At 45.3% G+C, this 18,354-nt stretch overlaps 1 protein-coding gene across 1 annotated transcript in view; it reads right to left on the bottom strand.

The window, feature by feature from the left end:
• Positions 1-18,354, bottom strand: part of LOC311100450 (formin-like protein 1) — a gene marked incomplete at both ends in the record, with an annotated part of 65,331 nt that overhangs the window by 17,412 nt on the left and 29,565 nt on the right. The window contains 6 exons of the mRNA XM_084141372.1: positions 1,407-1,483; positions 1,805-1,913; positions 4,299-4,424; positions 11,636-11,719; positions 16,226-16,299; positions 16,530-16,613. Coding sequence (XP_083997498.1) covers positions 1,407-1,483; positions 1,805-1,913; positions 4,299-4,424; positions 11,636-11,719; positions 16,226-16,299; positions 16,530-16,613 — 554 coding nt within the window. The remainder of the gene's footprint in view (positions 1-1,406; positions 1,484-1,804; positions 1,914-4,298; positions 4,425-11,635; positions 11,720-16,225; positions 16,300-16,529; positions 16,614-18,354) is intronic.

The following is an 18,354-nucleotide window of genomic DNA, read 5'->3' as shown; positions in this document are numbered from 1 at the left end:
CGTGACAGTACCCCCCCCCCCCCCCCCACAAGAGGGAAGGGGCCGGGTGGGCATTCCGCCTCGGAGGCGGATCCGGCTCCGGGCGTGACCACCACTCTCTCTCTACCCCCCCGTTGCGCCCCTGGTCTGGTCTGGCCCCGCTGGCCGGAGCTGGACTGGACACCGGTGGAGCAGGCACGGGCCGTGCCGGACTGACGACGCGCACCACTGGCTTGGTACGGGGAGCAGGAACGGGCCGGACCGGGCTGACGACGCGCACCACTGGCTTGGTGCGGGGAGCAGGAACGGGCCGGACCGGGCTGGCGACGCGCACCACTGGCTTGGTGCGGGGAGCAGGACAGGCCGGACCGGGCTGGCGACGCGCACCACTGGCTTGGTGCGGGGAGCAGGAACAGGCCGGACCGGGCTGCATGCCCACCTTAGCACGACACGTGCGTGGTGCTAGCACAGGACGTACAGGACTGTGCCGGAACACTCGCGGCACAGTACGTGGCTCCGCATAACACGGAACCTGCCCAGTCTCACGCTGCCTAGCCTGAGTACGGGGAGTTGGCTCTGCTCTACCTCTAGGCTCCGCCAACCAGCCTTCCAGCCCCCCAAACCTGGTGGCCTCCTCTCCTAGTCCGCCGATTCGCCCTGTAGCTGCCTCCAGCAGCCCCGTCGTCCACGCCGTGTGCTCCCCCCCAAAAAATGTATTGGGGTTGCCTCTCGCGTGTCCGTCGTCGGCACGGTTGGCGCCGTTTCTCCTCTCCTGCCTGGGCATTTACTTTTGCCCATGGCCCTCTGCCCGCGAATATGTCCTCCCAAGACCACCATTTGCCCACCTGGGACATCGCCAACTTCTCCTCCTGGGCACGCTGCTTGGTCCTCTGGTGGTGGGATCTTCTGTCACGATCGCTGACAGATGAAGCGGACCAAGGCGCAGCGTGATAAGCGTACATTCTTTATTTGTGTACACACACGAACCAAAACAATAAACCAAACGATACGTGAAGTCCTAGGTTATACACAAAACCCTACGGAACAAGATCCCACAAAACTAACATGCCAAAAGGCTGCCTAAGTATGGTCCCCAATCAGAGACAACGAGCTACAGCTGTCTCTGATTGGGAACCACCCTGGCCAACATAGATATAAACGATCTAGAACGAAAAACATAGAAAACTAAACAATGGAAATCCACACCCTGGCTCAACATTTAAGAGTCCCCAGAGCCAGGGCGTGACAAAGCTTACCATAGCCTTTTTCCTTGTGGGAACTGGCGAAACGTCCCCACTTCTGGTCCCCACAAGGATACTAAAACTAAAAACACACACATGCACACACACTCAACAACAATATTATTTTACACAACAGACAGACATACAGACTCAGCACACACACACACTAATAATACTGGTCCTCACCTGGGGTTCCTGTTGTTGAGACTGAGCGTGATCTCGTTCACACAGCATGGGTGAGTCATCACCAGGTTAAACCCAGACTAAACCCACACATACACACAGTTGTCAGTCATCGCCATCGTCAGTCATATGACATATACTGCAGTGTAGACTTGATTCCTACTGACACAAAGCCTGTCAACTGTCGCTTTTTCAATGGACAATGTCTTCCAGCATAGGAGGGAGGCATAAAGTAATGGCGTGTAAAACACCAAGCCATGAGGCTAAAATAAATGTTATTCCTAGCTAACTCTATTTAGTCACTCTGTTTTAACAGTAGAAATAAAGGTGAATAGGCCTACCTGGCCAAATGTTATAGGTTGAATAAAGGTTAAATAAGGTTTACATGGAGCAGTGTGTACCTGGTAGTTCATGATGGCACGTAGACACATGATGCAGAGGTGAACGTCGTCTTTCTGACTGACGAGGCGTGAGTTCCTCAGCGCTTTCCTGTTGTGGAGAGAGTTGAATCTGCCAGGTGAGAAATGTAGCTGTTATTACCATGTTATTACTAATGCATAGCGCTATGCATTATGTAAATATGAGGTTATTACAAAGCCACAGTAACACATTTTCATTCAAAGCCCTTGCGGTATGTTTAAATAACTATAAAATGTAAACTCTAGGTGTTTATAATGTCTACATATTTCAAAATTGTTCATAAATAAGAATTACTATCTCGCCTACATTTTCATTGCTAGGGTCATTCTTGTTAATGATGAACTTAGAAATTAGTCTTTATTCCCCTTCTCAACACCACAACGAGAGGCATAATGGTGGTGTGCATGTTAATAGTCCCTTCAAAATGACATCTGAGTTAGTAAGAGTGAGAGAGGGACAAAGAATGTTTAGAGAAACAGAGACAATCCAATGATGATGAGATATGGTTCTTACACACCCTTCAATGACAGGCAGTGCCCCAAAATGGACCCTCCAAGATGTCTGTTGATGGGTGGAATGTCTGATGGTTTGGCCCTAGTCAGACATTGCTCACATTCACGTTTACACAATGTTTACATTTAGACATAGACTACATTGTTGAGAGGGAGGCATGCTGCATCCAACGTTTACCCTACGGATGAAAAGGATTATAGAGGTGTGTGTGTGTGTGGCTTCAGAAAGAACAGGAGTACGGTCAACATGATATTCACGGCACGGCAACTCCAGAAGAAGTTCTGTGAACAACATCAGGACCTTTTCATGGCCTTGTCGACCTCTCCAAGGCCTTCGACACTGTGAGCAGAGAACTACTATGGGGCATTCTTTAGCTGTCCAGACAAATTTGGCAACATTCTTTGCCAGTTCCATGATGGGATGATGGCTCGGGTGGCCATAGGAGGGCAGTAGTCAGTGTCCTTTGGAGTAAGCATCGGTGTGAGGCAGGGGTGTGTGCTGGCACCTGTACTCTTCAACATCTTCCTCCTATGTGTCACCCAGCTTCTCCACAAGGGGCTTGAGGACAGCAGCGGGGTTGCGGTGGACTTCAGGCTGGATGGAAACCTATTCAACATCAGGAGGCTCCAAGCAACCACCAAGGTTTCGACGGAGTGGGTTCTTGAGCTGCAGTATGCTGATGACTGTGCTCTTGTGGCCCACACTCCGGAAGACCTTCAGTCCATCCATGTAACGGCTGTGAGGGTCTATAGCAGGATGGGACTGTCTATCAACACCACCAAGACAGAGGTGGTCTGCCAATGGAGATCCAGCCCTCCACCCACCATGCCTGTCTTCACCATTAAACAAAATCACTGACAATAGTCCCCTCCTTCAAATACCTGGGCAGCATCCTCTCGGAGGACTGCAGCATCGACTTCAAAATTCAAAATAGGATCAAGCAAGCATCAGCTGCCTTCAGGAAACTCAGACACATGCATTCACATTTGATCAAAAGTATCAGTAATAATATTTCTCCACTCCTGTTCCTGAAACTAAATTAACATTTGTTTTATAATTGCACTGCAAGAAATGCATAATTCTGCAGGAGTTAATATTACATTACACTAAATGTGAGAGGTTATAGGCCTACAGTCCATATTTCAGTTACTATTCCATGTATCCCATATGAACTTAAATGAGGAATATTCGGTTTATTCATGGATACAGGGATACATACTCATGAGTGGAATATCAAAGGTGCATGTAAACAGCTTATCCCGAATAAGACCTTAAGCGGGATATGTAAACGTGCTCAATGTCATCTACATCAAAGTGAATCAGGTTGTCAATGCCCATGGAATGAATGTCACCTGTGTTTTGATAAAAAATTTCAACACCACCACATAATTTGAATTAGATGTAATATATCTATAAGATGACTACAACACAGTCCACAGTAGTGTGAAAAAGTTGGGGGAAAGAGAAACATATAGCTACAGACAGGGGACTAAATCCCCTGTATCTAATTCAAATAATCTGTCAGACATATCTCATATCACAGTACTGACCTGCCTCTGCATCTCATAATACTGTAACATAGTTATAAAGCCAGGCCTTTGTCTCCCAGGAAAACTCTTCTCGAATCTCTCTGTGTGTTTGTGTGTGTGTCAGCCTACCACCCGCTGCAATGATCCAGTCGTGCAGTGACGTCAATCACAGACATCCACAGAGATCAATCTACGGACACATCAACTCCCAGGGGGGGGGGGACTGGGCAGGGGGAATGGTGTGTGTGTATGTGTCACAATGTGTGTGTCACAGAGTGTGGGTGTGGGGAGGAGTGGGAGTCCTTGTTCATTCCTCGCAATTAACGCCCCATGAATCTAGGATGCAAGAACTACAAGTGTAGCCCAACCTCAGTCCCATCTAACAGACAGAAGTTCATCTCCATACTTCTCACCAATTCCTGGTGACACTCACCTCACAGTAAGGGCACGAGCCGCTTTAGAAGCACCATGGGTTGGAGAGTTACTGGCACTCCTCGTCAAGTCCTCCACCGATTTCTCTGGTGTGGAAGTCCCATTGTCCAAACTGTCCATGTCATAGCTGAGAGTCCAAAGAACCAGGAATTTGGACATGAATGGGAGAGTTGACCCAATATTATCAATGTGGAATATTAAAGTGACGTTAAATGTTAAATCTAAAGCCCTCGGATATGTTTCATTACTAAAGTGTCCCAAAAAGAAGAAGCAAAGACCCAGAACTACCAAAAAGACCCACATCAGGTTGAAGCCTCTATATCAAAACATTTTCCTCTCAGATTGTCCCATCCACATACAAGTGCCTTCAGAAAGTATTCATACCCCTTGACTTATTCGTCATTTTGTTGTGTTACAGCCTGAATTCAAAATTAATTAAATCTATTTGTTTGTCTCGCCCATCTACACACAATACCACAAAATGACAAAGTGACATTTTTGCACATTTATTGGAAATAAAATAAAGCAATATCTAAATTACATAAGTATTCACACCCCTGTGCTATGGCACTCCAAATTGAGCTCAGGTGCATCCAATGTCCTTTGATCCTCCTTGACATGTCACTACAGTTTAAATGGGGTCCACCTGTGGCTAATTAAATTGTTTGGACATGATTTAGAAAGAAACACACTTGTCTATATAAGGTCCCATAGTTGACAGTTCATGTCAGAGCAGAAACTATACCATGATGTCCAAGGAACTGTCCGTAGATCTCAGAGATTGTGATGAGGCATACAGTGAGGGAAAAAAGTATTTGATCCCCTGCTGATTTTGTACGTTTGCCCACTGACAAAGACAAGATCAGTCTATAATTTTAATGGTAGGTTTATTTGAACAGTGAGAGACAGAATAACAACAACAAAATCCAGAAAAACGCATGTCAAAAGTGTTGGTATTGTAAGTCGCTCTGGATAAGAGCGTCTGCTAAATGACTTAAATGTAAATGTAAATGTTATAAATTGATTTCCATTTTAATGAGGGAAATAAGTATTTTACCCTCTGCAAATCATGACTTAGTACTTGGTGGCAAAACCCTTGATGGAAATCACAGAGGTCAGACATTTCTTGTAGTTGGCCACCAGGTTTGCACACATCTCAGGAGGTATTTTGTCCCACTCCTCTTTGCAGATCTTCTCCAAGTCATTAAGGTTTCGAGCCTGACATTTGGCAACTCGAACCTTCAGCTCCCTCCACAGATGTTCTATGGGATTAAGGTCTGGAGACTGGCTAGGCCACTCCAGGACCTTAACGTGCTTCTTCTTGAGCCACTCCTTTGTTGCCTTGGCTGTGTGTTTTGGGTCATTGTCATGCTGGAATACCCATTCACAACCAATTTTCAATGCCCTGGCTGAGGGAAGGAGGTTCTCACCCAAGATTTGACGGTACATGGTCCCGTCCATCGTCCCTTTGATGCGGTGAAGTTGTCCTGTCCCCTTAGCAGAAAAACACCACCAAAGCATAATGTTTCCACCTCCATGTTTGACGGTGGGGATGGTGTTCTTGGGGTCATCATAGGCAGCATTCCTCCTCCTCCAAACACGGCGAGTTGAGTTGATGCCAAAGAGCTCCATTTTGGTCTCATCTGACCACAACACTTTCACCCAGTTCTCCTCTGAATCAGTCATTGGCAAACTTCAGGCGGGCCTGTATATGTGCTTTCTTGAGCAGGGGGACCTTGCGGGCGCTGCAGGATTTCAGTCCTTCACGACGTAGTGTGTTACCAATTGTTTTCTTGGTGACTATGGTCCCAGCTGCCTTGAGATCATTGACAAGATCCTCCTGAGTAGTTCTGGGCTGATTCCTCACCGTTCTCATGATCATTGCAACTCCACGAGGTGAGATCTTGCATGGAGCCCCAGGCCGAGGGAGATTGACAGATATTTTGAGTTTCTTCCATTTGCGAATAATCGCACCAACTGTTGTCACCTTCTCACCAAGCTGTCTTGTAGCCCATTCCAGCATTGTGTAGGTCTACAATCTTGTTCCTGACATCCTTGGAGTGCTCTTTGGTCTTGGCCATGGTGGAGAATTTGGAATCTGATTGATTGATTGCTTCTGTAGACAGGTGTCTTTTATACAGGTAACAAGCTGAGATTAGGAGCATTCCCTTTAAAAGTGTGCTCCTAATCTCAGCTCGTTACCTGTATAAAAGACACCTGGGAGCCAGAAATCTTTCTGATTGAGAGGGGGTCAAATACGTATTTCCCTAATTAAAATGCAAATCAATTTATAACATTTTTGACATGAGTTTTTCTGAATTTTGTTGTTGTTATTCTGTCTCTCACTGTTCAAATAAACCTACCATAAAAATTATAGACTGATCATTTCTTTGTCAGTGGGCAAACGTACAAAATCAGCAGGGGATCAAACACTTTTTTCCCTCACTGTATATCTGGGGAAGGGTATAAAACAATTTCTAGAGTGTTGAAAGTTTCCAAGAGCACAGTGGTCTCCATCATTGGGAAATGTAAAAAATATGGAACTACACAGACTCTGCTTAGAGCTGGCCGTCCGACCAAACTGAGCAACCGGGCAAGAAGGACCTTGCTCAGGGAGGTGACCAAGAACCAAATGACCACTCTGACAGAACTACAGAGTTCCTTGGCTGAGATGGGAGAACCTGCCAGAAGGAAAACAGTCTCTACAGCACTTCCCCAATCTAGGCAGTTCACCACCTTTCAAACACCATCCATGCCATGAAGCATGGTGGTGGCAGCATCATGCTATGGGGATGCTTTTCAGCGGCAGGGACTGGGAGACTGATAAGGATAGAGGGAACAATGAATGGAGCCAAATACAGGCAAATCCTTGATGAGAACCTGCTTCAGAGTGCAAAGGACCTTAGACTGGGGTAAAGATTTCCGTTCCAATAGGACAATGACCCCAAGCATACAGCCAAAGCAATGCAGGAATGGCTTCAGAACATGAATGTGAAAGTCCTTGAGTGGCCCAGCCAAAGCCCAGACTTTAATCCCATTGACAATCTGTGGAAAGACTTGAAAATTGCTGTTCACAGCTACTCCCCATCTAACTTAACAGAGCTATAGGAAATCTGCCAGGAAGTATGGGAGAAATTCCCCAAATCCATATGTGCAAAGCTGATACAGACATACCCAAGACGAGTCAAAGCTGTAGTCGCCGCCAGGGGATGGCTGCTGTTTTACGGGCTCCTAACCAATTGTGCTATTGTGTGTGTTTTTTCGAGCTGTTTGTAACTTTTTTGTACATAATGTTTCTGCCACTGTCTCTTATGACAGAAAAGAGCTTCTGGATTATCAGAACAGCGATTACTCACCTCGGACTGGACGAAGATTTTTTCTTTAACGAATAGGAGGCAAACGATTTATGGCTCTTCCTGGACCAGGCCCAACTCCCCGTCATTCGCATGAAGAAGAGACGCAGATAAATGCACCGCAAATCCGGGTGCTTGGTGAGAATTCGTTGGTGAGTGGATAATCCGCCTTTACCATCCGTTCTACTGGCGAACGTGCAATCACTGGAGAATAAACTGGATGAGCTCCATTCGAGACTATCCTACCAACAGGACATTAAAAACTGTAATATCTTATGTTTCACCGAGTCGTGGCTGAACGAAGACATAGATAATATACAGTTGGCTTGGATTTCCGTGCACAAACCGTAGCTGTCTATTTACCACCACAAACCGATGCAGGCACTAAGACCGCACTCAACGAGCTGTATAAGGCCATAAGCAAACAAGAGTATGATCACCCAGAAGCGGCGCTGGGGACTTTAATGCAGGAAAACTTAAATCCGTTTTACCTCATTTCTACCAGCATGTCACATTTACTCCACACACAGAGACACGTACAAAGCTCTCCCTCGTCCTCCATTTGGCAAATATGACCATAATTCTATCCTCATGATTCCGGGTTACAAGCAAAAACTCAAGCAGGAAGTACCAGTGACTTGCTTAATACAGAAGTAGTCAGATGACGCAGATGCTAAGCTACAGGACTGTTTTGCTAGCACAGACTGGAATATGTTCCGGGATTCATCCGATGGCATTGAGGAGTATACCACATCAGTCACCGGCTTCACCAATAAGTGCATCGACGACGTCGACCCACAGCGACCGTACGTTCATATCCCAACCACAAGCCATGGATTACAGGCAACATCTGCACTGAGCTAAACGCTAGAGCTGCCGGTTTCAAGGAGCGGGACACTATATCCTCCGACGAACCATCAAACATGCAAAGCATCAATACAGGACTAAAGGACTAAGACCGAATCCTACTACACCAGTAACCTGCCTAAATGACTACCGCCCCGTAGCACTCACGTCTGTAGCCATGAAGTTCGTTGAAAGGCTAGTCATGGCTCATGTCAACACCATCATCCCAGAAACCCTAGACCCACTACAATTCGCATACCGCCCCAACAGATCCACAGAAGACGCAATCTCTATTGCACTCCACACTGCCCTTTCCTACCTGGACAAAAGGAACACCTACGTGAGAATGCTGTCCGTTGACTACAGCTCAGCGTTCGACACCATAGTGCCCGCAAAGCTCATCACTAAGCTAAGGACACTGGGACTAAACACAGTCCTCTGCAACTGGATCCTGGACTTCCTGATGGGCCACCCCCAGGTGGTAATGGTAGGCAACAACACATCTGACAAGCTGATCCTCACCACGGGGGCCTCTCAGGGGTGCGTACTTAATCCTCTCCTGTACTCCCTGTTCACCCGGTGTGGCCCGGACGACTCCAACACCATCATTACGTTTGCTGACGACCCAATGGTGGTAGGCCTGATCAGCGACAACGATGAGACAGCCTATAGGGAAGAGGTCAGAGACCTGGCAGTGTGGTGCCAGGACAACAACCTCTCCATCAACGTGAGCAAGACAAAGGAGCTGATTGTGGACTAAAGGAAAAGGAGGGCCGAGCACACCCCCATTCACATCGACGGAGCTGTAGTGGAGCGGGTGGAGAGCTTCAAGTTCCTTGGTGTCCACATCACTAACAAACTATCATGCTCCAAACACACCAAGACAGTCGTGTAGAGGGCACAACAATGTCTATTCCCCCTCAGGAGACTGAAAAGATTTAGCATGGGTCCTCAGATCCTCAAAAGGTTCTACAGCTGCACCATCGAGAGCATCCTGACTGGTTGCATCCCTGCTTGGTATGGCAATTGCTCGGCATCCACAAGGCGCTACAGAGGGTAGTGCGTACGGCCCAGTACATCACTGGGTCCAAGCTTCCTGCCATCCAGGACCTCCATACCAGGCGGTTTCAGAGGAAGGCCCAAAAAATTGTCAAAGACTCCAGCCACCCAAGTCATAGACTGTTCTCTCTGCTACCGCACAGCAAGCGGTACCGGAGAGCCAAGTCTAGGTCTCAAAGGCTCCTTAACAGGTTCTTTCCCCAAGCCATAAGACTATCGAACCCACAACCTTGGCGTTGCAAGCGCCATGCTCTACCAACTGAGCTACACGGGACTAGTTGTCAATTTGTTGAGGTAATCTGAAGAGATTTCACCCCATGCTTCCTGAAGCACCTCCCACAAGTTGGATTGGCTTGATGGGCACTTCTTATGTACCATACGGTCAAGCTGCTCCCACAACAGCTCAATAGGGTTGAGATCCGGTGACTGTGGTGGCCACTCCATTATAGACAGAATACCAGCTGACTGCTTCTTCCCTAAATAGTTATTGCATAGTTTGGAGCTGTGCTTTGGGTCATTGTCCTGTTGTAGGAGGAAAATGGCTCCAATCAAGCGCCGTCCACAGATCCCTTTTACCCTGTACAAATCTCCCACTTTACCACCACCAAAGCACCCCCAGACCATCACATTGCCTCCACCATGCTTGACAGATGGCATCAAGCACTCCTCCAGCATCTTTTCATTTGGTCTGCGTCTCACAAATGTTCTTGTTTGTGATCCACTTTTTTCCAATCTTCCTTTGTCCAGTGTCTGTATTATTTTGCCCATCTTAATCTTTTATTTTTATTGGCCAGTCTGAGATATGGCTTTTCTTTGCAACTCTGCCTAGAAGGTCAGCATCCCGGAGTCGCCTCTTCACTGTTCACGTTGAGACTGGTGTATTGGGGGTACTATTTAATGAAGCTGCCAGTTGAGGACCTGTGAGGCGCCTGTTTCTCAAGCTAGACACTCTAATGTATTTGTCCTCTTGCTCAGTTGTGCACCGGGGCCTCCCACTCCTCTTTCTATTCTGGTTAGAGCCAGTTTGCGCTGTTCTGTGAAGGGAGTAGTACACAGCGTTGTAAGAGATCTTCAGTTTCTTGGCAATTTTTCGCATGGAATAGCCATCATCTCTCAGAACAAGAATAGACTGACGAGTTTCAGAAGAAAGTTATTTGTTTCTGGCCATTTTGAGCCTGTAATCGAACCCACAATTGCTGATGCTCCAGATACTCAACTAGTCTCAAGAAGGCCAGTTTTATTGCTTCTTTAATCAGCACAACAGTTTTCAGCTGTGCTAACATAATTGCAAAAGGGTTTTCTAATGATCAATTTGCCTTTTAAAATGATAAACTTGGATTAGCAAACACAACGTGCCATTGGAACACAGGACTGATGGTTGCTGATAATGGGCCTCTGTAAGGCTATGTAGATATTCCATTAAAAATCAGCCGTTTCCAGCTACAATAGCCATTTACAACATTAGCAATGTTTACACTGTATTTCTGATCAATTGGATGTTATTTTAATGGACAAATAAATTGCTTTTCTTTCGAAAACAAGGACATTTCTAAGTGACCCCAAACTTTTGAATGGTAGTGTACATATCTCAATTACCTCGACTAACCTGTACCACCGCACATTGACTCGGTAACGGTACCCCCTTTATATGGCCTCGTTACTGTTCTTTTATTGTGTATCTTTTTTTTATTGGACATTTGTATCGTATTTTTATAGCAAATATTTTGTTACTTACTTTTTTTTAAACTCTGCATTGTTGGTTAAGGGCTTGTAAGTAAGCATTTCAATGTAAGGTCTACATCTGTTGTATTCAGCACGTGACAAATAAAATAAAATGTGATTGATTTGATTCTACAATGTATTGACTCAGGGATGTGAATACTTATTTAAAGAGAGATTTCTGTATTTCATTGTCAATTAATTTGAGAAAAAAATCTAAAAACATGATTTTAGATGGGTGAGAAAAATATATATCTTTAATCAATTTTGAATTTTGGCTGTAACACAACAGAATGTGGAATAATTCAAGGGGTAGGAATACTTTCTGAAGGCATTGTAGACGTGAAGGACTCGTACTTACGTGACGGCACATTGGGCGAAGGACAGGTAGTCAACCAGGACGTCCAGACCTCGGTTCTCCTCACTGAGGAACTCCTGAGCCCAGCTGGATGGGAAACAGGAGGGGGAAATTATAGTTATAATAATAATACCCAATAGCATCTAACCCTGATGCTAGACCCTGCAAGCCTAAAGCCAGGTCGTCACTAGATAACACATCCAAAAAGTCATAATTATGGCTAAACTCCACCTATTTCTACAATTTACCTTCTTAAGATCAGATTTTAAACCTAACCCTAACCTTAACCCTTCCTTAACCACACTGATAACCACACCAATTTTGACTTTGTGGCTCTGTTAACTAGTGGGAAACCTAAATCCAGCATATTATGGTTTGCATATGAATATCAATAATTCTTCAGTATTTCAGTGCTCTCACCCTGCTAATTTAATTTCCATTGAAAGCTCTGTTAGCTACCGTAAGTAACCCAACTGTTGTTAGCTCCACCTATGCTATTAATAGTTTTATTAACTTCCTGTTTCGCAACAAAGCCTCCTTCACTCATGCTGCCTATCCTACCGATCCTTGACTTCGGCGATGTCATTTACAAAATAGCTTCCAACACTCAACTCAGCAAATTGGATGTAGTCTATAACAGTGCCATCCATTTTGTCACCAAAGCACCATATACTACCCACCATTGTGACCTGTATGCTCTCGTTGGCTGGCCCTCACTACATATTTGTCGCCAAACCCACTGGCTCCAGGTCATCTATAAATCACTGCTAGGCAAATCCCCGCCTTATCTTAGCTCATTGGTCACCATAGCAACACCCACCCGTAGTATGCGCTCCAGCAGGTATATTTCACTGGTTATCCCCAAAGCCAACACCTCCTTTGGCCGCCATTCCTTCCAGTTCTCTGCTGCAAATGACTGGAACGAACTACAAAAATCTCTGAAGCTGGAGACACTTATCTCCCTCATTAACTTTAAGAATCAGTTGTCAGAGCAGCTTACCGATCACTGTACCTGTACATAGCCCATCTGTAATTAGCCCTCCCAACTACCTCATCCCCATATTGTTATTTACATTGTTATTTATTTTGCTCATTTGCACCCCAGTATCTCTATTTGCACATCATCTTCTGCACATCTATCACTCCAGTGTTAATACAAAATTGTAATTATTTTGCACTATGGCCTATTTATTGCCTTACCTCCATAACTTACAACATTTGCACACACTGTATATAGATGTTCTATTTTCTATTGTGTTATTGACTGTACGTTTTTGTTTATTCCAGATGTAACTCTGTGTTGTTGTTGTTTTTATCGCACTGCTTTGCTTTATCTTGGCCAGGTCGCAGTTGTAAATGAGAACTTGTTCTCAACTGGCTTACCTGGTTAAATAAAGTAAATAAAAAAACCCTAGCCACTCAGCCCCTACCCAGATGGTCATGCGCCGTTGCAATCTTCGCTCTCTCTCTCCCACTACTCTCTCCTCTTCTAACCTACCATATCTCCCTTCTGCTAAATCCATCTCCCTCCAGTCTCCTGATTCTGCCTCTTCGAACCTACTCTCCTCCCTTTCCGTATCCTATGACTAGCACTGTCCCCTTTCCTCCTGGCCGGCTCGGCCCTCATTTTTTACATTTACATTTTAGTCATTTAGCAGACGCTCTTATCCAGAGCGACTTACAGTTAGTGAGTGCATACATTATATATATACATATATTTTTTTCATACTGGCCCCCCGTTGGAAATCGAACCCACAACCCTGGCGTTGCAAACGCCATGCTCTACCAACTGAGCTACATCCCTGCCAGCCATTCCCTCCCCTACCCTGGACGACGCTGGGCCAATTGTGCGCTGTCCCATGGGTCTCCCGGTCGCGGCCGACTACGACAGAGCCTGGATTCGAACCAGGATCTCTAGTGGCACAGACCACTGCGCCACTCCTGATCTGTGGCTGAGTAACTCATTGCGAGCTTACAGAACAGGGCTGCCAACAACTGAGTGAAAATGGAGGAAAACTAAACTTCTGGAGGACCTATCATCCTTCTTCTCTCTCCTCTCTACCTTCTCTTCCTCTGTATCCACTGTTAAAGCAACTTTCTATCTAAATTTCAAGCTTCTGCCTCTAACCCTATGAAACTCTTTTCCACCTTCTCCTCCCTCCTTAAACCGTCACCCCCTGCCCCTCCCTCCTCCCTCTCTATGGGAGGTTGACAACATCCGCTCTTCATTCACACAGCCTATTGAGTGCAATGGTCCCACTCACAAAGAACTACCCTATGCCTGGACCTCTTTCTCTCCTCTCTCTCCAGATGGAATCCTGCGACTAGTAAGATCTGGCCGCCTGACAACCTGCCGCTTGACCCCATCCCCTCCTCCCTTCTCCAGACCATCTCTGGAGACCTTCTCTCAATCCTCACTTCCCTCAAACTCATCCCTGACCACTGGCTGCGTCCCCTCTGACTTCAAAATGGTCCGAGTCGTTTTCCTCCTCAAGAAACCAACACTCAACTCATCTGACATCAAACTATAGACCTGTATCCCTTCTTTATTTTCTTTCCAAAACACTTGAGCATGCTGTCTCTGATCAACTCTCTTGTTATCTCTCTCAGAATGATCTTCCTGACCCTAACCAGTCAGGCTTCAAGACCGGTCACTCAGTCGAGACTGCTCTTTTCTGTGTCATGGAGGCTCTCCGCACTGCCAAAGCTGACTCTCTCTCTCCTCTGTTCTCATCCTCCTAGATCTATCCGCTGCCTTCAACACCGAGAAACAGATCATCCTCTCCACCCTCTTAGTGCTGGGCGTCTCAGGCTTTGCACACTCTTGGATTGCATCCTACCCGGAAGGCCGCTCCTACCAGGTGACGTGGAGAGGATCTGTGTCTGCACCACATACTCTCACTACTGGTGTCCTCCAGGGCTCGATTCTAGGCCCTCTCGTATTCTCTATATACACCAAGTCACTCGGCTCTGTCATATCCTCACATGGTCTCTCCTATCATTGCTATGCGGATGACACTCTTTTCTCCTTACCCCCTTCTGACACCCAGGTGGTGACACGCATCTCTGTGTGCCTGGCAGATATCTCAGCTTGGATGTCGGCCCACCACCTCAAGCTCAACAAGACGGAGGCGCTCTTCCTCCCGGGGAAGGCCTGACCGCTCAAAGACCTTTCCATCATGGTTGACAACTCCAGTGGAAACTTGGCGTGACCCTGGACAACACCCTTTAATTCTCTGAAAACATCAAATCAGTGACTCACTCCTGCAGGTTCATGCTCTACGACATCCGTAGAGTACAACCCTACCTCACACAGGAAGTGCCCCAGGTCCTAATCCAGGCACTTGACTACTGCAACTCACTGTTGGCTGGGCTCCCCGCTTTTGCCATCAAACCCCTGCAATTTATCCAGAACGCTGCAGCTCGCCTGGATTTCAACCTTCCCAAGTTCTCTCATGTCACCCCGTTCCTCTGTACACTCCACTGGCTTCCAGTCGAAGCTTGCATCCACTACATGACCATGGTGCTTACCTACGGAACAGCAAGAGGAAATGTCCCTCCCTACCTTCAGGCTATGCTTAAACCCTACACCACAACCCGAGCACTCCGTTCTGCCACCTCTGGTCTCCAGAACCAACACTTGCACAGATTCTGTTTTGGCACTTGAATTTTCTCATCCATTTTTACCTCTCTGGCTGATAAACATGCCCCTTTCAAGCGACTCAGAGTCAAAAACCAAACTGATCCATGATACTCTCCTGTACTCTCAGACCTCCTCTTGATAAGAAATCAAGCCTGGGCCCAGGCTAGACAAATTGGCTCGTTACCTGATTGGCAGCTATAGGCAATTGAGAAATGGGTGCACTGCCTCGGTTAAACAGGCCAAATCAAACTACTTCCTTAGCGCTATGACAGACTCTGTTAGTGATCCCTCTAAATTCTGAAAAACCAATAATTCACTGAAGCGGGTTTTCAAAGTTTGAAAGGTACAAAAATTAGGCGAGTTCCTTCCTACAAATATGTTGGTATCTGGCTTGATGACAAACTGTCACTTAAAAAACATGTCACTGAGCTGGTGAAGAAGTTGAAGTTCAAGGTTGGTTTCTTTTACAGACACAAAGCATGTCTGACTTTTGATAATAGGAAGGAAATTGTCCAGGCCACTTATGTCTATTTTAAATTATGGGGATATTATCTGTATGCATGAAGCAGCATCTACTTAAACCAGTAGATGCTGTTTTCCATTGTGCCCTTAGGTTTATTACTGGTGATGGTTATAGAACTCCCCATTGTGAATGAAAAAGTGGGTTGGGCCTCTTATTTTTTTGCTTTTAATCCTTCCCTGTGAAGCATTTTTTTAGGACATTTCTTCTTATTTTTTAAACACAGATCATAGAAACACGCCGTTTTCGCGTATGTAGACACTGATTTGGTGCTGGAGATAATGAATATGAGGTTGAAAAGTGGCGGGATTGCCATTTAATTTACTTACCTGTATAAATAAAGGTAAAATAAAATAAATGTAGGTTGTGTAATGATCAATAGATTGAGTGCTGATGGAAGCAGAAAAGTTGGGTATGGGGCGGGTCTCACCCGATATGATTGGTCCTCAGGGAAATCTCCAGCTCTCTTAAGACCTGTGTGGACTCCTGGACACGCCTCTTGAACTGTCATAACACGCACAACAAGGTCATTATCGTTGTGGAGAAATGTTTGATGGTGTATAGTGAACAAAATAAGTGGTAATTTAGCTATGGACGAAACCAGTGTTAAATATAGCTTTTGCAAATTCTGTTATGTTATCTCTGTGATTACTTCAAGAAATGATATTTTTGAAAGTTTCTGAGCAGGGCCATAGCCCAGAATGGCCTCTTACAGGACTGTAATGGTACAATACCTTGCGACTGACACCTCCCATGTCAAGATACATTTTGAGCTTCAGCAAGTAAGCAGAGGGAGGATTCTTCACTTGGAATCGTTCCTGTAGGAAGGAGAGAAGACAGACAGAGAGCGAGAGAGATGTATCTAATTATTTTTGATTACATGGGTGCACTGTGGGAGAAGGGGACCAGAGGGCAAAACTCAGCATGGACTTCACAGCCTTGATTATTTTTATTTTAACCCTTATTTTACCAGGTAAGTTGACTGAGAACACATTCTCATTTACAGCAACGACCTGGGGAATAGTTACAGGAGAATTGGAAGCTGGGGATGATTACACTGCTTAGTTTATGCAAATATATACAGTACCAGTCAAAAGTTTGGACACATCTACTCATTCAAGGGTTTTTCTTAATTTTTACTATTTTTTACACTGTAGAATAATAGTGAAGACATCAAAACTATGAATGGAATCATGTAGTAACAAAAAAAGTGTTAAACAAATCAAAATATATTTATATTTGAGTTTCTTCAAATAGGCACCCTTTGCCTTGATGACAGCTTTGCACACTCTTGGCATTCTCTCAACCAGCTTCATGAGGTAGTCACCTGGAACGTATTTCAATTAACAGGTGTGCCTTCTTAAAAGTTAATTTGTGGAATTTCTTTCCTTCTTAATGCGTTTCAGCCAATCAGTTATGTTGTGACAAGGTAGGAGGGGTATACAGAATCAAATCAAATCAAATCACATTTTATTGGCCACATGCGCCGAATACAACAGGTGCAGACATTACAGTGAAATGCTTACTTACAGCCCTTAACCAACAGTGCATTTATTTTTAATAAAAAAGTAAAATAAAACAACAACAAAAAAGTGTTGAGAAAAAAAGAGCAGAAGTAAAATAAAATAACAGTAGGGAGGCTATATATACAGTGGGGGGAAAAAGTATTTAGTCAGCCAACAATTGTGCAAGTTCTCCCACTTAAAAAGATGAGAGAGGCCTGTAATTTTCATCATAGGTACACGTCAACTATGACAGACAAATTGAGAAGAAAAAGATCCAGAAAATCACATTGTGGGATTTTTTATGACTTTATTTGCAAATTATGGTGGAAAATAAGTATTTGGTCACCTACAAACAAGCAAGATTTCTGGCTCTCACAGACCTGTAACTTCTTCTTTAAGAGGCTCCTCTGTCCTCCACTCGTTACCTGTATTAATGGCACCTGTTTGAACTTGTTATCAGTATAAAAGACACCTGTCCACAACCTCAAACAGTCACACTCCAAACTCCACTATGGCCAAGACCAAAGAGCTGTCAAAGGACACCAGAAACAAAATTGTAGACCTGCACCAGGCTGGGAAGACTGAATCTGCAATAGGTAAGCAGCTTGGTTTGAAGAAATCAACTGTGGGAGCAATTATTAGGAAATGGAAGACATACAAGACCACTGATAATCTCCCTCGATCTGGGGCTCCACGTAACATCTCACCCCGTGGGGTCAAAATGATCACAAGAACGGTGAGCAAAAATCCCAGAACCACACGGGGGGACCTAGTGAATGACCTGCAGAGAGCTGGGACCAAAGTAACAAAGCCTACCATCAGTAACACACTACGCCACCAGGGTCTCAAATCCTGCAGTGCCAGACGTGTCCCCCTGCTTAAGCCAGTACATGTCCAGGCCCGTCTGAAGTTTGCTAGAGTGCATTTGGATGATCCAGAAGAGGATTGGGAGAATGTCATACGGTCAGATGAAACCAAAATAGAACTTTTTGGTAAAAACTCAACTCGTCGTGTTTGGAGGACAAAGAATGCTGAGTTGCTTCCAAAGAACACC

This window comes from Coregonus lavaretus (assembly GCF_964263955.1).
Source record: "Coregonus lavaretus genome assembly, chromosome: 25".
NCBI classification, from domain to species: domain Eukaryota; kingdom Metazoa; phylum Chordata; class Actinopteri; order Salmoniformes; family Salmonidae; genus Coregonus; species Coregonus lavaretus.
Note: the sequence above shows the minus strand (reverse complement) of the source record. Positions and strands in the feature narration are given on the sequence as shown.